General features: G+C 57.2%; 2 protein-coding genes across 5 annotated transcripts; both read left to right on the top strand.

Annotated features, from left to right (window-relative positions):
• The first annotated feature begins 704 nt into the window (after window positions 1–704).
• Window positions 705–16463, top strand: FBXL6 (F-box and leucine rich repeat protein 6). Of its 4 annotated transcripts, none has more exons than XM_067560147.1 (10): window positions 705–957; window positions 2113–2697; window positions 7258–7416; window positions 7656–7719; window positions 8211–8342; window positions 8892–8999; window positions 9553–9666; window positions 11225–11456; window positions 15016–15256; window positions 15867–16463. In XM_067560147.1, the coding sequence occupies exons 2-10, from the start codon at window positions 2165–2167 to the stop codon at window positions 16033–16035; spliced, it is 1752 nt and encodes a 583-aa protein (XP_067416248.1). In that variant the 5' UTR covers window positions 705–957; window positions 2113–2164; the 3' UTR covers window positions 16036–16463. The 4 variants fall into 4 exon arrangements, with proteins under 4 accessions (XP_067416248.1, XP_067416247.1, XP_067416250.1 ...); XM_067560146.1 differs by having other exon boundaries at window positions 706–858; window positions 1868–2697; XM_067560149.1 differs by having other exon boundaries at window positions 706–858.
• A 2606-nt stretch (window positions 16464–19069) lies between these two features.
• Window positions 19070–21654, top strand: TMEM249 (transmembrane protein 249). Its single transcript, XM_067560052.1, has 5 exons — window positions 19070–19184; window positions 20164–20261; window positions 20644–20836; window positions 20935–21020; window positions 21526–21654. The coding sequence occupies exons 1-5, from the start codon at window positions 19070–19072 to the stop codon at window positions 21652–21654; spliced, it is 621 nt and encodes a 206-aa protein (XP_067416153.1).
• The last annotated feature ends 380 nt before the right edge of the window (window positions 21655–22034 follow it).

Raw genomic sequence — 22034 nt, forward strand, 5'->3', positions numbered from 1 at the left:
GTGCGCACGTCCACCTGGAGCGGGTCGCCAGCGCAATGGGCTGCGCCGCGCATACATCGTCCAGTGGAGGGTCCCCGGTAAATGTCATCAACCCCACCCGCCGCTCCCTCCCCGCATCCTTCCCACGGACGTGGGGCGCGCGGGGCCCAAGGGCCGAGCGACCAGTCGCCCACACAGACCAGCTGCTGCTCCCCACAGCTCTGCTGCCCCCCAACACAGCCGCCCCCAGCCGGGGGTCACGCTGTGCCCCAAGCAGCTTTCCACGGAGCAGCCCCGTCCTCCGGGCTGCGGGTTTATTGGCGCCTCCTCATGGGGGGGAGTGGGGCGCGTCCCAGGGGAGTGGGGCGCCGCCACCAAAGAGCCTCGCACGGGGGGGCGGAGGAGGGGCCAGGGCCCTACAGCAGCTCGAGCCCCGCCCCGCCCCGCCCCGCGGGGCTCCGGCTGCGTTAGACTGGGGGCCCCCAGGGGCTGCCCCGGGTCCCCGCTGCCCCCCGGCAGGCACCGCCGGTCCGGCCCCCGAGCCCGGGACCCGTGAGAGACCCGAGACCCCGACCCGCCCCGGGGCCGGCCAGCGTCTCCCGCAGTCAGCCTCCGCCAGCGCGCCGCGGGCCGCCTCCGAGTCCGGGACCGGGACCGGGACCGGGACCGGGACCGGGACCGGGACCGGGACCGGGACCGCCTCACTCACTCACTCACTCACCCGCTCGCTCACACGCGGCCCCCGGCCTCCAGCAGCTTCCTTCTTCCGGCTTCCGGGAGAGGGGGTCCCGCCCCGGAAGTGACGGATCTAGGATGGTGCCTCGCCACGTCCGGCCGGGGCTGCTGAGGAGCCGGCGCCGCCCGCCCGCGGGGATCCCGGTCAGCAGCGCGCGGCTCCCCCCGCCCCGCGCCGCCCCACAATCCTCCGCGCGGGCCCCCGGCTGGGCTGGGCTGGGCTGTCCCCTCGCGGAATCCCCGGTACCGCGTCACCCTGAGATCGCACCCCTCCCCCACCCTTCCGGCCTCGCACCCCTCCCCCACTTCCCTCCCAGCACCCCTCCCCCACTCCTCCGGCCCCCCGAGTCCTCTCACCCCATCCCCTCCCACCACCCCTCCCCCAACCCCCCCGCACCCCTCCATCCTCTCACCCCTGCCCCCCGCCCCGAGTCCTGTCACCTCCCCCTCCCCCACCAACCCGTTCTCTCATCCCCCCCCCCATAGGATCAACTCCGCCGTGGGGCTGGGCCCTGCAGCGCTGGGCTCCCAGCAGCAACGTGCAGGAGGATTCCAGCCCCCCAGCCTGAAGCAGCGCCCTCCTCCGGCTAGGGCAGGGCCCGGAGAGCGCCCCTCTGCCTCCCTGCGCCCCCAGCACATTCACACTCGCACTGGCACGGGCACAGGTGCTGCGGCGGCTCCTGGAGTGCGCACCCAGCTCCCGCAGCGCGCCCGGCCGCGAGCGACTCAGCAAGTCCACTCCCGAGGCAGATCAGAAGTGGGGCGCAGGGCCGGGGCTCACCCCAGGTTGAGCAGCCCTGAAGATAGGCAGATGTCTCCTGGGGCGCTGACTGGGCTCCATTTGGAGCTGTGTGGAAGAAGTGGGAAGCTAGGGTCGTGCGTGTAAACGGGTGCAGCAGGGAGATGACTGGTTGTCATAGTAATACGTTATTTCCCCTGTCGATCAATAAGTGCTGGACTCAGGGGAGTCCCTTTGTGGTGGACTCAATGTCTTTCTAAAAGATACGCCCTACTTCAGCCAGAGGTTCTGGGCTGGATCCAGAATCTCCCTGGGTGGGGTTCTCTGACCTGTGTTATTCAGGAGTTCAGACTCGATGATCAGAACGGTCCCGTCTGGCTGTAAAATCCATCCATTGTCATTCCCAATTTACAGCTGGGGGACGTGAGTTGCAGAGAGGGGATGTGTGTCACCTGGGGTCAAACATCACCCTCAAAGCTGGGAACGGAATACGGATCTCAGTCATTCCTAGCACCACGCCCTGTCCATCGATGAATGAGATTCTGCTTTTGTCCTTGGCCCATGCTGATTTTCACTTAGATGAAGGGGTGCTTCAATAGGAACATACGGCAAGTACCCCAAAGCTCCCAGCAGTGACTGTCACCTGTCTTCTCTGCCAGAAACGTGCTGCCAGGTTGTCCCCGCTGATTAACCCAGCCTATATGGGCTACCATGGAAGAGCCCAGGACAGCAGAGAACTTGAGAGAGGCTGGGACTTCTTCAGAACCATCCAGCACAGGGCAGAATGCTTCCAGGAAGCGGGGTGCCAAGGCAAGCAGGAGACCAGGACCACGGGACACCAGCAAGGCCCCTAAAAAGAAGAAGGCCGCCAGGAGAGTGGTCCCGGACTACTTTGTTCACGAGACGGACAATGACATGCTGCTGATCATTTCCAACATAGGTGACGGGCAAGAGCGCCCACCCAGGAAAGTGGCAAAGAGAAAGCAGCAAGCGCCAGCGAAGAAGAAGCAGCTGCAGCGCGTCCAAAGGAACAGCGTGGCAGAAGGGAGAAAGAGAGAGAAAGGAGGGGCTCCACCTGCGAAGGAGCCTGCGCTTGGGGGCCAGGCAGAGGAAAGCGAGGCAGCTACTGCGAGCACCAGGGCAGCTGCTGGGGCCTCCTGGGGAGAGCGCCTCCCAGTGGAAATCCTGGTGCGGATCTTCCAGCCTTTGGTGGCATCTGAGGGGGCAGTGCCCTTCCTCTGCAGGTATGTGGAGTTAGCGGGAAGGAGGTCAGCAGGGACCATGCAGTCAGCACGGCACAGTCACTCAGTGCTTACGGGAACAAGCTCCCTGGCTTCCTTCAGCTTCGCTTTGTCCGTTTGGGCTAGCGTTCCATCCTTGCCTCCTGCTTTGCTGGGGTCACAGGGAATAGGGGCAAGGGTCAGGAGACGAATTCCGGCCTTGGAATCTGTGAATCCCTGGTCTGCCGTGGACTTTCTGTGTGACCTTGGGCAAGTCACTTAGGGCCAGATTTTTAAATCCACGGGAGCTAGGTACTAGATGCTTTTGAAAATCCCATGAGGCACCCTAAATATCTTTACAAATCTGGCCTTCCATCTCTCTGTGCCTCAGTTCCCCTTCTGTCCAGTTGGGACAACAGCTGTGCCCTGCCTCCAATGGACGTTTGTGAGGATAAATTCACAAATCCGTTGAAGACTGTGTGGTGCTCAAATCCTCTGGTGACGGAGGCCGTATGTTGTATTCATTTAGATGTGATAAAGGTGCCCAAAGAGTCAAACGTGTTAACAAGACACTGTAACTGTCCAACATTAAACAGCGTTGAACGCGGTTCAACGTTTGGTACACAGGGAGCTCAGCACGTTTAGTCCTATGGCAAACACCCCATTAAACTTCCTTTTAGCCCTTTATTAAAGTTACAGAAAAGAAGGGAAGGGAAAAAAGTTAAAGCATTTGAAACGTCAGATCTTAAGTACGACTTTCATTTTAACAGCATCCCTTGTTCCCTTTCCCGTCAGCTGGAGAGAGTTTTGAGAGAGAACCCCCCTGTTAGACAGTCTTAGCTGGGGGTAAAGGCGGTAATAACTGCCCTTTGCGGAAGAGTGAAGAAGGTACTAGAGATGGGGTGGAGCTGATGCTGTGGCTGATGTTGTTAAAGGCTGATCCCGTTTCCTAAAAGACAAAACAAGAGAAATACACCCAAGAGGGAAGGGAAAAAAGGAGCAGCAAAGAGAAGATGCAGCTTCTGTCTCTGGTGCTGACTCTCACTTGCAGACTCACGGCTGGAAAAACACAGGCCCAGCACCCGCTCTGATCAGCCATGCTCAGAGCTGGCAGACGTGCACCAGCATCGGGCTGTTCAGGGCATTGCTTTTAGTTGCCTCTCTGGTCACCGCTTCACGGCAGTGTTGCAAAATGTGCAGTCTTGTCCGACTAAGCCGGACTCTTCTTAGACAGAAGGCAAAAGGAGAGGGATAGGAAAGAAAAGAAACAAGGCGGGGAAGGAAAAGGACACACGAGGTTGGGGGAATGGCAGGTGGCTGGGGTCTCAAAGTCTCACATCCCAGGCAGTATTCAGGATTCAGCCAGAGTTGGTAGAAGTGGCGTCATCTGGGTCCCTCTGTCTGGCCTACTCTGCTCAGGACATCTCTCAGGATTAGGACTAAGAAGGCACAGTGGTGTCCCAGTCAGCCACTGTTGCAATAGCCACCATTTCGTACCTTTTCCTATCCACCTTTGTTGTTAGATGTTGTTATGACGCTTTATGAACGTTCACTCCCTTTTCACAGTTGAGCTCACAATTGGGGTCACTTTCTGGGCTCAGTGATCACAACACGTATTAGTTCCTAAGACAGACAGACAGACAGACAGACAGACAGGGCACAAGGGAGGTGGCATGGTGGGATCGCAGGGTTATCTTCTCTGTTTGATTCCAGATCCAGCACAGTCCCTTCACTCCTCGCAAGCTGGCTGGCCCGGCAGGCCGAGCTAGGCTCTATCTCTGCCTCTGACAGCATCGCCATCGATAGAGGTTCTGCAGCAGGGAAGCCCTGGAGCCTCCATGCGGCCTATTCTGCCGCCACTCCAGCCTGAGAAGGGTTTCCAAGGGGAGTTCCCTGTGAAGCTCATTGTTGTAATGGAGCATGGAGATCAGGACACAGACTCGGGGGGAAGGAGCAGGGTGGATTGATTTAAATCACCAAGAGAAAATCATTGATTTAAATCAAGTTTCCCACTGATACTTCTTCACATATTTCTTAAACAATGGTGCAAATCTGTTCACTAAAACATGTGAATTTACAACTCAGTACAGCATTGTACAACATCGAGGAGGGTATACTGTGTGTACTTCTTTAGATAACTTGAGTTCTATTAATTTAGGAAATAGCACATAACACTCATTACCTGTGTCAAGCTGCAGATGCAGCAGCAGCACATTAGGAATGGTAAGAACTAAATCACACACACACACACACACACACACAACAGCACTTATATTTTATTAAACTAAATCTTAAATGTTACATAAATGTTTCACATTTGCAATTGCAGCAGTCTGCTGCGTTGCCAGCTGACGGCTGTCCGTAAACTCTTTTTTTTTTTTTTAAATTTTCAAAGTTTATTAACTCTAACAGACAAGCCATCACAACACTAAACGTACGTTGTCCTTAAAACTTCTACAACTAGCTCTCAGCTTCCCCACCCCCACTGTCATTTTTATTCATAGACTGAAACAGAAATACAAGCTTTCCTGCTTTTTCAACTCCCAGTTGATTTCTTAGCTTTGAGTGAATAATACCAAACGATGAAAATATTCTCTCTGTGCCTGCAGAGGAAGCTACAGCTGTGAAAAATTAACTTACCAACTGAAGGAACTCTGTTTCAAGGTGCCTGGCTAATGATTTCCACCAATTCAGGGGAGTGACTTTGTTGAAAACATCCTCAGTAAACATGTGCTGTTTAAATGGTTCCGCTCCAGCCCTGAAATGTATTATGACCGGCATAACTGAGGAGTGATTTTGAGATGTCCATGCCATGGCAGCAGCATCTTCTTCAGAAGTTAGGCATCTACCTTTATATCTGGGGTTGAGAATGTTCGCAAGAAAATGAGGCAGAGTTAGTGCTTCATCCATTCGCTTCTTTATTGGCTGCAGTTTAACTTTCTGGTGAGGTATTTCTTTCAACGTCTCTTGAAGTGCCTTCCAAATTTTGACAGCATCAGCAATGCAGCAACAATTTCTCTGAAGTTGGTTTAAGGCTATGGATATAGGCTTCAGTATACTGAGCATATCCTCTACATTCCTCTTTAATCCAGTGTTAGATACTTTGGATGAGATACTTCCATCGGTTTTATCACGGTTTTCACATTTTTTTCAGCAAGGATGCGGATCCGATTCCAAATTACCAAAAAAGCTAAGACTGACTGCACTTAGTGTGCACTTAATTTTGGATTAAGCCTCACAGAACTCACTGGCACTTCTGTTTTTGAGAAGACAAGTATAGGATGGGGTTCCCTTGGGAAAGCTGAGTTATGCTGAAGTAAAATAGGGAATAGATTTATGGCATCACCATTATGGTCTGTGGCCATGATCCAAAATAAGGGGCGTGTATTCTGCAATATAAAATCAGAAAATGACACCCAGTGGCAACTGGCAACTCTAGATTTCTCTTACTGCAGCTTTCTGTACCGTATACTTGGGTGATAGATTCTAAACCTAGTTAACTAATTAAATAAGCCATAAGGATTAACTAAGCTAAACCTTTTTTTCTAGCAACATCCAACATAGCAAACAGCTTGGGAATGTACTTGTTAAATCACACTTATACTAAAAGGCATAGAGAGAGTCTTGAAGAATGATGCATTGCAAAGTGAATTATGTAAATTACTAACCAGTTGACCCACATTGTTCTTCAGACATATGCACATCTTCATCCACATCATTTTCTCCCAAGAAGCAGTTTTCGTTATGATGTTTCATTCTTGCAGCTAGGCCCTGCATCTCCTTCTTGCACTGCTTACACTTGACACGTTTTCCTTTTTTACCCAGGGAAGGAATTTCTTCAAAACATTCCCAGATAGGGTCTCTCTTACGCCGAGAAGACATGACATTTTTTCTGTAGCAAAAGTGGGGGGGAATATAGGAAGCTGTGTGTGTGCTGAATAATGTCATCCCTTTTTCTTTCCAGTCCACTCCACTGTTCCTTTCTACTCTGCTTCCATCCTTTGTCTCTCTGTCTTTAAGACAGTGTCTTAACTAACTGCTCTGCCTTGCTTAGCCCAGCTCCACCACCACATAAGCACAGAACAACAACAATCCTGTCCAGCCTGTGTCTGTCTTTGCACATGTGACTTTAGTCTGCTGAGAAACAGAAACTGAAAGCCCAGAACTTCCAAGAAGCAAGAGCTGGTAATTAGGCTGGACAGACTAGAGCCATTAATTCATTTAGATGAGACCGTAAGTGTAGGTTTAGCATGTTTGTGATGAGATTTAATTGCAACCTGTTTTTTAAACGAGAGAGAAATTTAGTATTTTATTGATGATTTTAAAAAAGAATCCAAAAAATCCAATTTAAATATTTAAAAAATCAAATTTTTTTTATTTAAAAAAAACAAAAAGCATTGATTTATATCCACCCTGGGAAGGAGTCTGAGCCCCTGGAAAGCTCTGCCTGACAATTAGCTGTGCTTCCACCCGCTGGCGGTGGGCCCCAGGTGGTCTGCTGTGCTGAGACGGCTCTGTTCCCCCCTCCGCTACATATCTAAGCTGGCGTGTGCCATCGCAGTGACCGGTGTCTCCATCCCCAAGGGTGGCCCGTGTGTGCCGGCTGTGGTACGGTGCAGCCTCCAATCCGGTGCTGTGGCAGCAGGTGTCAGTCGGCTTCTGCTGGGTGGAGCCTGGCAAAAAGCAGCCTCCCCCGACAGAGAAGAGAATCCTCAGCACGCTGGAGTGGCTGGTCCCGAACAGGTGGGGGCTGCGTTACAGATGGGGGTGGGGGGTGGCCCATCCCCTATGCATGACACGTGCCTTGGCCCCCCCATTCCTTCCCTGGCTTCTCCTCCCACTCCACCTCCCCTGAGGGGCTGTGCACTGCTCGGCCCCTCCCCTTCTCCTCTCCCCTCTTCCCCTTACATCGTCCTCCCCCAGGACAGCTGGATGCGGGCATGCTGGCTCAGCAGCCGGATTAACTCTCCATTTCCGTGCAGGTTTTCCCTTCTCCGGGATTTTGCTCTGTGCCACTGGAAGAGCCACGTGCCCTTTGTCCTGAAGGTGAGAAGGCGAGGGTCGGTTTGGCATGATATGCCATCCTTTGGTGTCTGCTCCCCACAGGCAGTGCCCTTCTGGTCTTGGATGGAAGTCTACGCCCTGGTCTTGGATGGAAGTAGCCATAGCTCTAAGAACCAGGAGCCTGTCTGCCAGCAGGAGCCAGTGGCACAAAGTTCTGCTTCCTTTCATGCAAAAGAAATCCTGCCCTTGGGCTCCAGGCAAGGTGGCCAGAGTTCGGGGCCCTCTCTGCTGTCATAGACTCATAGATGAGGGTTGGAAGGGACCCCAGGAGGTCACCTAGTCCAGCCCCCTGCTTGAAGCAGGACACAGCCTCTGTCAAATGAAGAACTGAGATCAGAATTGTCTTCCTCGCAGGGAACTGAATTGGAGTGAGATGGAGACTATGAATCCCCCCAACCTGTGTACCCCACTTTTACAGGGCTCTGCTCATGGGACGGCAGGTCCTGCTGACTAACCGCCCTCTCTCATTACAGGCCCTCGGGGAGTCCTGCCCACTTCTCGTATCCCTCAAGCTGTCCCACTGCGGTGGAGTGACCGCCGAGTCCCTGAGCGCGCTGGCCAAATGCTGTCCCCGGCTGGAAAGTTTAAACCTGCAGCATTCCCAGGTAGGGGCATGCGGGGCTCTGCTGGGCTGAGTGGCAGACAGGCTCAGTTTTGGCCAGAAATATAAGGGTGCCGTCCACATCACTATTGCTACCTGCTGGGGGGTTGGGAGTCTAGGAAATGTATCGTGAGGCCCATCCGGCATAGCCCCCACGGAGTGCCGTGTGCCCTGCCAGAGAGCGGAGCCGCTTGCCAGCCCTCTGATCCCCTAGGAACGTGGAAACACTTAGATACAGCCAGTCAAACCTGCTCTGAGCCCCCCCCCACCCCCCCCGCACCTACTCTGAGACTATAAACTCCATTGCATGGGACAGCGCCCAGCCCCCTCCCAGCGGGGGCCTGACAAGGGCCTTATCCGGTCCCACTATTGCCCACCCAGACGGGTTCTTCCTAATTTGCTGTAGCCAACAGCTGTGTACAGCAGTGGATCTTCCTCTGTGGCTAATTCGCCAGCCCCTCCTCAGATGGCTTTGAGTGCGGTGCATGCCATCTGGCTGCCAAGCGCTGGTTAATGACCCCTCACTGTGTGGCTGCCTCTGCTTGGTTCCCAGATTGACTCCTCAGCTGTGGTGAGTTTTCTGGAGGCTGCTGGCTCTCGGATTCGGCGGCTCTGGCTGACGTACAGCAGCCGAATGAATGCCATCATCGCCACGCTCTCAGTAAGCCTGGGGAAGGCCGCAGGGGGAGGGCAGGGCAGGTTTTGGAGGGACTGGCCTGGCCTGAGTGTTAGCTGTCAGAGTTTGCCTGCACCATATGTATCTGGGATGGGAGAGTTTCTGGAGCCTGCTTCAACCAAGGGTTACGAGACCCATGAAGGTACGTCTGCTGAGAGTGGAACAGCAACAGAAGGCAGGGGTTGAACTGGGAGAAGAAGTGGTGCTTTCCCAGGCTCTGCCCACAAACCAGGCCCTCCCCACTCATGACTCTAAAGTGAGATGCACTGAGTCAGTTTCAGATCTCCATCATTCCGCTTTCTGGCAGCTCTGATCAGCTGTGAAACAGTTAGTATATTGCATGGTGTCATTAGGCTCCAGAGTTAACGCTCTGCTGCAAAGAACAGGGCAGATCATACCTCTCAGGGCTGTTGTTGCAGGCTCTCTGCAGACTCAGGCAGACGTCGCATTCGAGAGGTTCAGCGAGGCAGCTGGGAGCGGGGTCTGACGGGTCAGCAGGGAAACGCGGCACTCTCTGAACCTGTCGCCCCCTCTGCAGAGCGGTTGCTGCCCTGGGCTGCGGCTCCTGGAGGTGAACACGGAGATCAAGCAGAGCAGCCAGCACTTTCAGCTCTCTGTAGAACAGCTGCAAATGGCCTGCCAACAGCTGCAGGTACCCGTGAGCTTTCATCCCTTCCCCTACCCGCTCCTCCTCCTATCTCCTCCCTCCGCTTCCCCTGCCCTGTAAGCCTGTGCCACCCTGCGGCTCCTATACTAGCCTATTCCTTCTCCCACTGTGTGGGTCCGGGCAGCGCCATGCTTGCTGCCCTTGGACACGTGGCAGTTCCGGTTCAACAGGCTTCCCGGAAGCTGAGGTTGGCTCCTTCTGCCCTTTCCCTGTTCAGTCCGCGTCCCCACTGTGTCGGTAGCCTGTGCGGGCCCCCCGGCACCAAAGGCTGCTCACTCCAGCATGCCCTGCAGCTAGGAGGGGTCTTGTTGCACCTGAGAGCGTTGCCAGCCGCTGGGTGTTTTCTCTCTCTGGCGAGGGTGGGCAAGCATCTCAAAGCTGCGGAGGAGGGGAGAGGAGGAGAGGAGAAGGGCTGTCTGCTCACAGATGATTCACAGCCAGGCAGCTGCTTTTCATAAGGTGCCTGCATATCCTCGCATTGCCCCTTGCCTGTATCTGGAGCCTTGCCCACCCCAGCAGTGGGTGCGAGTGAGATGATGTCTGTAGCTCACCCCTCCTCTAGTTTCCCTGGTCATCTCGACGGACGCAGATCAGACGATTACGGTGTAAGCTGCCCGGGGCAGGTTGGGTTTTAGTGGTGCTGTGCACTGCTGCAGCTAGCGTGATCCGGGGGGTGGATCAGGAGGGAGTTATCCTGATAGTCGTTGCACGGCACGGCTCTGGTTAGTGCTGCTGGCTGTGGGGCTGGGGCTCGCCAGTTAGATCCGGGGCACACCCAGCTTCGTGACACCGAGAGCTGCATCGGCACCTTGCCTGGCTCCTGATTGCCAAACGCCGGAGCCTTGCTCCTGCTTTTCCAGTGCACATCCAGGGCCTTGCTTAGTTTCCATAAGGTCCTGGCCCTCTCAGGGGTCACCGCTCCCATTTTGCCTATTGAAGCTGGGAAGCTCTTGCCGTCTACCCCTGTCTGAGACAGGATTTCAGGGCGTTCTCAGGGGAAGCCCCTTCTTCCCACTGCTAGGGCTTGTCCACACCAGGTCTAGGATGCAGCGCAGAATCTAGTTGTTCCCTCGTTCCCTGTCTTTTAATTAGCTCCTGGAGCAGGGGGCCTGTCACCCCCTGGGAGGCAGGCAGGGAGGGGAGGGGGTAGGTTTGATCTGCATTGGTTGTTTTAGTCTTCATGTGCCCTGATATCCCCATGATGGGCACGCTGCACATACATGGAATAGAGCCTGCCGTGGAGCTGCAGTCCAAGGGTACTACTGCTCCCAGCATGCAATGCGTTTGGCTGCCTGGCATGCTGGGATTTGTAGTTTCCATGGTCCACACCCACATTAACTGGGCTGCGCCGTAGAGCATCAGGAGCTGCATTTGGCCAATGCCTGCCGCCAACTCTTTTTAAAGCAGCCCCGAGCGGAGCAGGCCGGGGGTTGCTCCTGCCATAGCCATCGCTATCAGCTGATCCGGCTGGCTGGGAGGTTGTTGTCTCAGGGTTGGTGGCTCATTTCTCCCCCTCCCCTCCCCACACCTGTTTCTCTTCCAGGTGCTGCGTCTTCTCAATGTGATCTGGTCCCCGAAGCCGAGCCCCCGCTCCGCCCCCACCTCCCTGGGCTTCCCCCAGCTGGAGGAGCTGTGCCTGGCCACCACCTCCTATTCCTTCGTCAGTGACAGCATCCTGCAGAAGATCCTGCAGGCCTCCACCAAGCTGCGGGTGCTGGACCTGCGTGGCTGCTTCCGCGTGACGCCCAAGGGGCTGCAAGAGCTGCCGTGCCCTGGTGAGCCTTGGAGTCCCCGGGTCCGGGGAGGAGCAGGGGTCTCATGAGGAGGCCAGGTGCAGCTGGTGCAGTTAGGGACAGTCTTTCTGCCCTCTAGGTGAGGCCCTGGGCCTAATGCGTAACTCTGTTTAGACACCGGAGAGCTTTGGTTCCGTTCCAGGTCCTTGGCTGGCCCTTCTCTGCAGCACTCAGGAGAGGAAGCACTCTTGGTCAGCTGCCTTGTCGAGGTCTAGAGGGCCCTTGGACTCTGTGAAATAGTAGTTGCTGTCCACCCAGAAGTGGCTGCATTTTAGCGGGGTTTTGGAGTGTGTGAGCCCTCAGAATGACAGACTTTATAGATGTGTAGGATCAGGGCCCTGCTTGGCGCAGCGTCTGTCCCGCAAGCTGTCCCCCCAGTGATACCATTTCCAAAGAAAGCCGGGTGGGAGTGAGGGGGCAGAGCGGGGTGCATCCGGCAGAGATGAGTTGGAGAGCTGGGGAGACAGAGGGGAGGCACAGAAGGCAGCCGCTGAAGAGGAGAAGGCTCTGACACCAGCGGCGGTGAGTGTGTGTGAAGGCAAGGGTTAGAAGAGAGGGAGGAGCTGTGGGAGGAAGGAGGAGAGAGGAAAGGTCTCAGAGGGGTTTATGAATAACACCATCAGGGCCTAGATCCAGAGGTGGATTAGAAGGACTGGGGATCGCTAGCTAATATTCCATGCGTGTAAGAACTGTTGGTCTGTAGTGCTCACAGCACTCTGTAAATGGGAGGTGGTGTCATTAGCACCCTTACACGGGTGGGGAAACTGAGGCACAGAGCGGGGGCTAGAACCCAGGAGTCCCAGCTCTCACCCCTGTGTCCTGAGCACAGCTGACCCCATTGTAAATATGGCAAGGCCCCCTGGGTGCCTGGTGCTATGGCAGTGTGAGAGGATATAGTTATTCTAAAGCAGCCCCCATCTTAACATAAGAACGGCCACGCTGGGTCAGAGCAAGGGTCCGTCTAGGCCAGTGTTCTGTCTGCCGACTGGCCAATGCCAGGTGCTTCATGTGCCAGGTGCTTCAAGTGATCCATCCCCTGTCGTCCAGTCCCAGCTGCTGGCAGTCAGAGGTTTAGGGACACCCAGAGCATCCCTGATCATCTTGGCTAATAGCCGTTGACGGACCTAGCCTCCAGGCACTTAGCTAATTCTTTTTTGTACCCAGTTCCTTCACATCATCCCTGCCAGCGAGTTCCCTAGGCAGACTGCGCTGTGTGAAGAAGTACTGCCTTTTGTTTGTTTTAAACCTGCTGCCTATTCACTTCATTGGGTGACCCCTGGTTCTTGTGTTAGGTGAAGGGGTAAATAACCCTGCTTTATTCCCCTTCTCCACACCAGCCGTGATTTTATAGGTCTCTATCATATCCCCCTGTAGTCGTCTCTTTTCCAAGATGAACAGTCCCAGTCTTTTCAATCTCTCCTATGGAAGCTGTTCCATGTCCTTGATCATTTTTGTTCCCCTTCTCTGTCCCTTTTCCATTTCTAATGTATCTTTTTTTGAGATGAGACGACCAGAACTACACACCATATTCATGGTATGGGTGAACCATGGATTTATATAGAGGCACAATGATATTTACTGTTGTATTATCTGTCCTTTTCCTAATGGCTCCTAACGTTCTGTGAACTTGTGTGACTGCCCTGCATGCTAAGCAGATGTTTACAGAGAACTATCCACAATGACTCCGAGATCCCTTTCTTGGCTGGGAATTTTAATTTAATTTGAAGATCACTTTAGACCCCATCATTTTGTATGTGTAGTTGGGATTATGTTTATGAATTTCATCTTCCATTTTGTTACCCAGTCATCCAGTTTGGTGCAATCCCTTTGTAACACATCACAGTCTGCTTTGGACTTAACTGTCTTGAGTAGTTTTGTAACATCTGCGAGCTTTGCCAATTCATCGTTTACCCCTTTTTCCAGATCATTTCTGAATGTGTTGAACAGTACAGATTCTTGGGGGACCCAGCTATTTACCTCTTTCCAGTCTGATAACTAACCATTTAGTCCCTTGTTTCCTGTCATTTGTTACCCTTTATATATATGTTTACCGTTTATACCCTTTGTTTCCTGTCATTTAACCAGTTACTGATCCAGGAGAGGACCTTCCCTCTTATTACAGGACTGCTTACTTTGCTTAAAAGCCTTTGGTGACCTTCTCAAAAGCTTTCTGGAAGTCCAAGTACACTCTGTGCTGGATCACCCTTGTGCACGTGTTTGTTAACCCCCTCAAAGCATTCTAGTAGATTGGTGAGGTAGGATTTCCCTTAAAAGCCGTGTTGACTCTTCTCCAACAAATTGTGTTCATCTGTGTCTGATCATTCTGTTCTTTACTACGGTTTTAACCAATTTGCCTGGTACTGAAGTTAGGCCGACCAGCCTGTTATTGCCAGGATCGCCTCTGGAGCCTTCTTTAAAAATCGGTGTCACATTAGCTATCCTCCTGTCATCTGGTACAGAAGCTGATTTAAATGATAGGTTACACACCACAGTTAGTAGTTCTGCAATTTCACATTTGAGTTCCTTCAGAACTCTGGGGTGGATCCCAGCTACTCCTGGTGACTTATTCCTGTTAAATTTATCAATTTGTTCCAAATCCTCTTTTATTGACACCTCCATCTGGAGCAGTTCCTCAGATTTGTCACCTAAAAAGAATGGCTCAGGTGTGGGAATCTCTCTCACATCCTCTGCAGCGAAGACTGATGCAAAGAATTCAGTTAGCTCCCCCACTGTCACCTTGTCTTCCTTGAGTGCTGTGTTAGCACTTTGATCATCCAGTGGCTCCCTGATTGTTCAGCAGGCTTCCTGCGTCTGATATACTTTTAAAAAATTTTGCTGTTAGTTTTTGAGTCTTTTGCTAGTAACTCTTCAAATTCTTTTGTGCCCTGCTTAATTATAGTTTTACACTTGCCAGAGTTTATGCTGCTTTCTATTTCCCTCAGTAGGATTTGACTCACAATTTTTCAAGGATGCCTTTTTGCCTCTACCTGCTTCTTTAACTTTGTTGTTTAGCCACGGTGGTGTTTTTTTGGTTTTCTTACTATGTTTTTAATTTGGGGTATACGTTTAAATTGTGCCTCTAGTATGGTGTTTGTAAAAGGTTTCCATGCAATTTGCAGGCATTTCACTCTTGTGACCATTCTTTTACATTTCTGTTTAACTAGCCTCCTTGTTTTGGTGTAGTTCCCCTTTCTGGAGTTCAGCGTTGCTGTGGTGGGCTTCATGGGTATTTCCCACCCCCCTCAAGGGTGTTAAATGTAATTATGTTAAGGTCGCTATTACCGAGTGGTTCAGCTATATTCACTTCTTGGACCAGATTCTCAGCGCCACTGAGGACTAAATCATCTCCCCACTGATGGGGCGGCACTGGCTCAAGTATGGCGCCCCCCCCAGAAGTGCATCAGAGGTGTCCTTCTCGAGGTGGCCCTGCACCCTGACTGTGCTCAGAGCTGTGTGAAGCACACTCCGGGAGCTGGCCCTGCTGGGCCGTGGTACCCGGGCTCTGTCTTCCTGACCCTTCCCATCTCTGTCTGCATCCCAGATCTAGAGCAGCTGTACCTGGGCCTGTACTGCAGTGCTAACCACCTGCTCCTGCCCGCGGAGGGCAGCCGTCTGCTCACCTGGAAGTGGCACCACAGCCTGCAGGAGCTCGATCTGGCGGGGCAGAACTTCAGCGAGCGCGACCTGGAGCACGCCATGGCCGCCTTCGGGCAGGGCAGCGGCAGGCCAGCCCTGCGATCCCTCAGCCTGACGGGGACCAAGGTCACCGTGAGCACTGTCAGGTGAGCGCCGGCAGAGGGGCTGGTTGGGCAGCGGGCAAAGGAAGCTCTTCACCGCGCACAGCCAGCCCTCTGGACTGCCAGGCTTGGGGACCACCAGCCACAGCCGCTGATCATGGCAGCGTTCCCCCCCCGGGGATCCTGAGCCAGGTGGGGCTGCAGAGCCGGCCACTGCCTTCCCTCTCGCACGCCGAGATTGGGTGATCTCGCCAGGAGCGCTGCTGTGTGTAACCGATTCTCCGCATGGCTGGCTCGCCGCCCAGCGGCTGCCGCCTCCTCTCCCCCTGGTCAGACGCCACCCTGAGAATCAGCCTCTCCTGCTACGCGGGCCTCTGCGCCCTGAGTCCCTTCACTGCCCCCCTCCTTCTGCACCAGGGCCCCGCTTGGCTCTTCCCCTGTGCGCAGCTCAGCTCCTGTCCCGCTGCTGGACTCCTACACGGCCTCCCACCTTCTCTCATGCCGCCGTTTGCATGTGGGCCAGCCTCTTGCCTTCTTCAGCCTCCCACTGTGGCTCTGCTCCACTCTGCGTCTGCCGCCCCACGTGCTCGGCTCGAGGGGGTAGCCCCACCACGCTGAGGGATGCAATTCAGGGCATTTCTGCTTCCCCCTCCAGTGCACTGATCGTCAACTGCCCTGCTCTGAGCTACCTCAACCTGTCTTCCTGTCGCTACCTGCCCCGGGGCATGAAGAAGGTGTATCGGGGCCAGGACGACATCCGCCACTGCTTGCACAAGTTGCTGGCCAGCGCTGACGCGACGGCAGCCGCACAGGATACGTCCTAATGACACCAGCCACCTCACCTCTCCAGAGATGGGCCCGGGGCCCAGACCTGTAACCAGCCACCGCCCGCCCATTCCTGCACCAGGAGCGTCCCCCCACACAGGCTGAGCGCCCGGCGTTTGGTGTTTCGTCGGGATGTACCCGCTACTCCTGGCAGTGTGGGTGGAGCAGTGGGGCTCCGTGCCCTCAGGCTGTGGGCAGCTCACTGCCAGCCCCTGGGACCTGGGCACCTAGCTAGTGCTGCAGCGGCAAGCAGCGTGTTCCCCAGGGAGGAGCAGCCATGCCCGCGTGCCCCTCTCCCCTTTTTGATAGCGCCCCCTTTTTGTATGATGTTTCTTTTGGATTTTGCAGTGTTTTGACTGTCCAGCGCAGCGCCTGGTGCTGCAGAATAAAGGGCTGTTCCTGCAGGGAATTCGTGGATCTGTCCCCAGGGCCTGGCTCAGACACCGTGGCGAGGGTCGGGGAGTCACAGCCCTGGGGAGGAGGGGAGCTGCAGTCCACCATGTCCAGCGGATTCCAGGAACCACATGGCTCTTGGGACCCAGCTCCCCTGCCACTCTGGGCACGGGGAAGGGGCGTTTCTCCACCAGGGGCTCCATGGGGAAGCCGAGAATAGTGTGGAGTTGAGCTGAATTCTGAGACCTGGTGGTGACACCAGGGTTTCTGGGTGAATTGCTACCACCTGCTCACAGCGGGAGGGAGCCCCTGTCTGCACCACTCAGGGAAACTCCCCGCCACCAGCTGCTGGCGGCACAGCGCTCTGCTCCAAGCTCTGTGAGCCCCACTCCTTCTTTACACAGGCTAGCAATTTACACACCCCACCTGTTATCCCCGAGTGCCCAGTCCCCTGCCTTCCGGACACCCGCAGCGCACACCGCTCCGCTGCCTCCATGGAAACAGAGCACCCCGGTTCACAGGCTCACCTCAGCTCATCAGCTTCGCAGCAGCCGGCACTTAGATGGGTTCATAATGAAACCAAACGAGTTTATTTAACAGCTTCAGCCAGATACTCAAATCAAAGCAAGTGGAAGGGTTTGGAAACGCCGGGTTACAGGTAAGAGATGATGCAATCAAAAGCCAGCGCTTCTTGGCAAGTGACTGTCCTGACTAGGGGGGATTTCCCACCCACGGCTCAGTCCTGAGATCCTCCCCTCTGACAATGTCTCTTGCAATGGATAACCACTTGGATAGTCACAGGCTATTGGCTCTGAGCCCAGGGCCGCCTCTTCTAGGGATTCGCCTGGGGTTCCTTTGTCTTTGTGACTCTCCGGCCGGTCCTGCCAGGAAGCGCGGCCGTCTCGCCGGCTGCCCCTTGTTCTCAGTGGGGCCTGCGAGAGCTCAGACCTGCTTCCTCTCCAGTGACAAGTTTCACTCCAGCGGTTTTGAAACCCAGCATCCCACGCGTCCCATCCCTCGCAAGTCGATTCCCACCCAAACCTCTTCCAGTAACCACGACGATCAGCTAGTTCTTAGCTTTTGGCTGAGACCCCCCCCCCCCCGCCCCCTTCAGTGAAATACTGAGAAGCTGGTCAGACCCTGGGGTTCTACCCGGGGTATTCCCGGGCATGGCTGTGCCGCCCCGGTCAGTGCTGAAAAGTCATGACGGGGCGCAGGGATGTGAAAGCTCACAGCCAGCACCCAGTGGGCACAGCTAGGTGGATGGAAGAATGCCGCTTAGGGAGGGCGTGTTCCTCTGGCGAGGGAAAAGCGCCTTCCGGCGCTGAAGGCCAAGTCTGTGCTGTGGGGTGGTGTGTGCCCTCGTCTCTCCCAAGCCCCCCTGCTCTCCTGCCTGGGTGTAGTCGCAGGAGCTGCGGCAGCCTTCCAGGCTGAGCCATCGCCACGGGAGCCACGCTGGTTCTTGGCTGAGCGGGCGGGAGCTCGGTGCATGGGGCTCAGGACGCGGCCTGTGTTGGCCCCACCTTCTCAGAGCACTGCTGCCGCAGAAACCGGGTCCTGGCTTGTCTGGAACGCCGGCCACCCCTTCTAGAACACATGGGAGCCAGTTGCCATGGGGCAGCTGTGCGCTCTGTGCCACCCCCCGTGGCGGCCCTGCCGTTCAGCCTCCCTTGCCGCACACAAGCGGGCAGGGCCCTAGACTCCGTCTTTCCCGACCCGCTGCTCCCCTGCGGGTACGGGGCACTGGCAATTTGCCGGGTGACTGGGCAAGGGCCGAGACCTGGGGGCTCTGCTCAGCGCTGCACCAAGAGTGGCCGGGTCTGCGGGGGGGGGCATGGGGATCGCAGTGGGTGTCTTTCTGGGGCCCGCAGCTGCCCCAGCTGGGCTGTGATGTTCTCAGCTCATGCCGGCTCAGCAGGGCTGGGGCATGGGACACTTCTCAAGACGGGGCTGCTGCAGAATCAGGGCCGACCTCAGGCCCAGGGGGACACTAGGGGGCTGTGCTCAGGGAGCTCAATAGGGGGCACTCGGCTCTGAGTCAGCACTGACCCCAATGCCCCAGCGTGGTACTAGGGGGCTGCGCTGTGGGGGGAGGGGCTGTTGTAGGGGGCTGCGCTGTGGGGGGTGGGGCTGTTCTAGGGGGCTGCGCTGTGGGGGGAGGGGCTGTTCTAGGGGGCTGCGCTGTGGGGGGAGGGGCTGTTCTAGGGGGCTGCGCTACCTTTCAAGTCCCCCTGTATTTTCAAGTAGATCAGGGCTTATCCTGCTGCTACACAGTTGTGTTGTTACAGCGGCTGTTAAACAGCCGCTGCATCCCACCCCAGAGGTGGCTGCATTTCAGTGGCTGGGGAGGCAGTGGCTGTGGATAGAGCCCTTTGGGATCCTCCTGGCTGGCAAGGGGAGATACTGACGTGGGTTCTGCTCCCAGCTCCGCCATCGACTCTGGGTGATCTTGGCTGAGGCATGTCCCAGCTCTGTGCCTCAGTTTCCCCCCCCTGCTGAAATGGGCCTGATGATTCCAGTGTTCCCGGCTGCTCACTGTGTCTCACACAAGGTGCATTTCCCTGCTGGCTGACTGGCTCCCCGCCCTTCTCTCAGCAGCCCCGGTCTGCGTGGGTGGACGCCCGTCTCCCGGGAGCAGCCATGCTGCGAGGGGCCTTTGTGCTTTGGAACGTCAGCTTCGTCGACGTGGAGAGGGGCCTGGCGCGCAGGCTGCAGGAGAACGCGCATTACCCCTTCCAGGTGCAGCAGCCCAACGGTGAGGAGCCCTCCCCTGCGCCCGGGCACCGGGTGTCTCCATGGTCCCACGTCGCCTGAAGCTCCGGGAGGTGTTTGAGCCTCTCCTGGAGGATGTCTCGGAGGCGTGGTCTGGAAAGGGGCCGTGAGCCCCCTTGACACTCCAGAACCCGCTCTGGAACCATGGGCGTTCTGCTCCCTCTTGAGCGCGAACCTCGGCATCCTCCGCTTCAGAGCCCAGCGGCGTTCTGCCTGTCCAGCTCCAGAGCCTGCGCGGGAACCACCGTTCTGCGCGCCCCACTCCAGAACCTGCAACGGTCCATCCTTCTCCACTCCAGAACCCACGGGCGTTCTGCCTTCCCCGCTCCAGAACCAGCCAGGGTCCCCGTCCCCCACTCCGCAACCCGTCAGCCCCCCCGGCTCCGAACTCTACGCTGGAGCTGGCAGACCCTCCACGTCCCCCTCTCCGAAACAGCAACTGTCCATCCTCCCCGTCTCAGAGCTCGCAGCCGTGCTGCCCTCCCCACTCCAGAGCCCGCCTGTGTTCTGGCTTCCTGCTCCAGACCCAGCAGACGTTCTGCCGGCCGTGCTGCAGCATGCATCCTGGCGCCCGCGCCTGCTCCCTCTTCCCTGCTCCCATGCGTGATCTGGAACCGGCACGTGCTCTGCCTTCGCTGCTGTTCAGCTGCCGTGCCGCGGAACCGGCTGGCTTTCTGCCCGCCCCGTGCAGCTCACTGCCTAAGCACGGGTGCCCCGGGCTCCGTTCACGGGCCGGTACGCGCCTGCTCCGGGCTCCCACTGCATGGTTATCCATGCGGCTCAGGACGGGAGGGGGGCAGGCTTGGCGCTGAAGGGCCCAGGTTGGATCCTTGCCGTTGGTCTATCTGGGCAGCCCGGGCTCGTGCCCCCAGAGCCGCGGTTGCCCGGGGCCTCGCTGCCTGGCCCGGGGCAGGGTGGCTGTGGGTCCGGGCTCCATGCTGAGCACTCTGCGTCGTCCCCAGTGTACGTCATGGAGTATTACAAGGACACGCTGTGGAAGGGGGCCCTGATCTTCCTGCTCTGCGTGCTGGGCGGGATCTTCTACTTCAAGACTGAGAAGGTAGGGGAGCCCCTCGCTTGGCTGGACCCCCATGCCTTGCCCCAGAGCCCCCCCATCCCTGGGGCTTCACCTGGCTCCTTGTCCTCACAGCCCGGCTGGGCCTCTCATGGGGCCTGGGCTGGTCCCCAGGGGCTGGTAGCCGGCCCAGGCAAAGGGCATCGCTTCCATCCTGCCCCCCTCCTGGGTTCTAGCTAACGGGGGACTACAGCCCTGATACACCGGCCCAGCCTGACTCCCTGGGACAGGCTCCCCCCAGCACCGCCCCCGAGTCTTTCAGCTGCCGTCCCAGGCAGGGACCAGCCGGTCCTTCTGGGCCCCTGCTCCGGGTCTTGGCTCCTGGGGTCCGTCCCCCGGGGCTGCCCCGCTGCCTTGTCCCCTGCAGAGCTTCCAGGATTACTCCGGCTTCTTCGTCTACGGCAGCCTGGTCGGCTTCTGGCTGCTGCTCAGCGCCCTGCACAAGCGGCACCTGGTCATCAACCACAACCGGGGCTGCTACCAGATCTACATCAAGAGGCGGCTGTGGGAGGAGGGGCCCCTGCACCAGATCTACGTGCGGCTGTGGGCCCAGCAGGACGGTACGGCCCCTGCCCCGGGGAGATCTGTCCCCCCACACAGCTCAGCCGCAGCCCCCCCATTCTCGCCCCTCACCCGCTGCCTCGGGCCTGTCTTGCAGCCTACGGGAAACTCTTCTACAGCCTCATCATCAACGGCTACGGCCTGGAGGTGCTGGCCTTGGCCAGCCTGTCCGACAAGTACGAGGTGAGCAGCCCGGCCCGGCCCTCTCCCCACCCCGGGCTCTGGTGCCCCCGCGCTGTGCCAGCCGCCCGGGGCTTGCTGTTAGTGCAGCCACGCGCCCGTGGGACCCGCAGAGAGAGTCCAGGGAGCTCCGTTCTGCCCCACCACCCCAGCCTGCAGCCCCCTGCTAGCCCAGCCCAGCCCCTTTGCTGGGAGTTTGCACAGGTTGTGGGCGGGCTGGGGGGCTGCTCCTCTCAGGACAAGTGTGTGTGTGGGGGGGTGATTGGGGGCGCTCGCGTTCCCAGGGCCCCACGGCCAGGCCACGGAGTGAAGGGGCCCCGGATGCTGAGTGCCCCCCTCCAGGGCGGGGGGAGACATGCTGGGGCAGGTGCTGGGGGGCGGGGGGCGGTTGCCCATCTCCAGGATGCCCATCTGCACCCCCTCACTTGGCTTGGCCTCATGTTCCCACCCCATGGCCCCCGAGCGCCGGCCCCGCCTCATGCCCCCTGCCCGGCTTGTTGCCCCCCAGCAAATGGCGTTCCTGGGCAGGCAGATCGCACGCAAGCTGAACCTCAACTACTTCGACTACCTGGACGTGTCCGGCCGCCACGTGATCCGCCACTGGCCCCCGCCCGAGGACAGGCAGCTGCAGGTGTGAGGGGCGGGGGGGGGTCAGTAAAGGTCGGCCTCCCTCTCTGCTCACAGCTGATTGCCTGGCAGGCCCTGTCGCCCCCCCCACCCCCACGCGATGCCGGGCCCCAGACCCTGGGGCGCATCCACTGGGGCTTTGCTCCATCCTTAGCCCTGGTGCCCCCCCCCCCCCGCAGACCCTGCTGCTGGCATCACCCCCCTCCCGCCCCCCCACCTCGTAGCCTGCCTGGCTTCCCCCCGGCGCCCCACGGCTGGCCCAGAACTGTCAGCCCCGAAACTCTAGGCGCAGGAGAGCGAGTGGGACGTGGAACCGAATGTGGGGGGCACCGGAGGCAGCCTGGGCGCCTCGTCCCAGCCAGCAGGGGCCATGCCCAGTGACTGTGTCTC

Source organism: Emydura macquarii, unplaced genomic scaffold (assembly GCF_026122565.2).
Source record: "Emydura macquarii macquarii isolate MOO-44397 ecotype Brisbane River unplaced genomic scaffold, CSIRO-AGI_Emac_v2 contig_2246, whole genome shotgun sequence".
In the NCBI taxonomy this organism is placed as follows: domain Eukaryota; kingdom Metazoa; phylum Chordata; order Testudines; family Chelidae; genus Emydura; species Emydura macquarii.

Bases quoted from the DNA above. Each gene is read 5' to 3' on its own strand.
- FBXL6 (XM_067560147.1), top strand. From the start codon at position 2,165: ATGGAAGAGCCCAGGACAGCAGAGAACTTGAGAGAGGCTGGGACTTCT. The intron at 2,698-7,257 runs GTATGTGGAGTT...TCCATCCCCAAG, and splicing joins GCAGTGCCCTTCCTCTGCAG to GGTGGCCCGTGTGTGCCGGC. The intron at 8,343-8,891 runs GTAGGGGCATGC...CTTGGTTCCCAG, and splicing joins TAAACCTGCAGCATTCCCAG to ATTGACTCCTCAGCTGTGGT.
- TMEM249 (XM_067560052.1), top strand. From the start codon at position 19,070: ATGCTGCGAGGGGCCTTTGTGCTTTGGAACGTCAGCTTCGTCGACGTG. The intron at 20,837-20,934 runs GTACGGCCCCTG...CCTGTCTTGCAG, and splicing joins GCTGTGGGCCCAGCAGGACG to CCTACGGGAAACTCTTCTAC. The intron at 21,021-21,525 runs GTGAGCAGCCCG...GTTGCCCCCCAG, and splicing joins GCCTGTCCGACAAGTACGAG to CAAATGGCGTTCCTGGGCAG.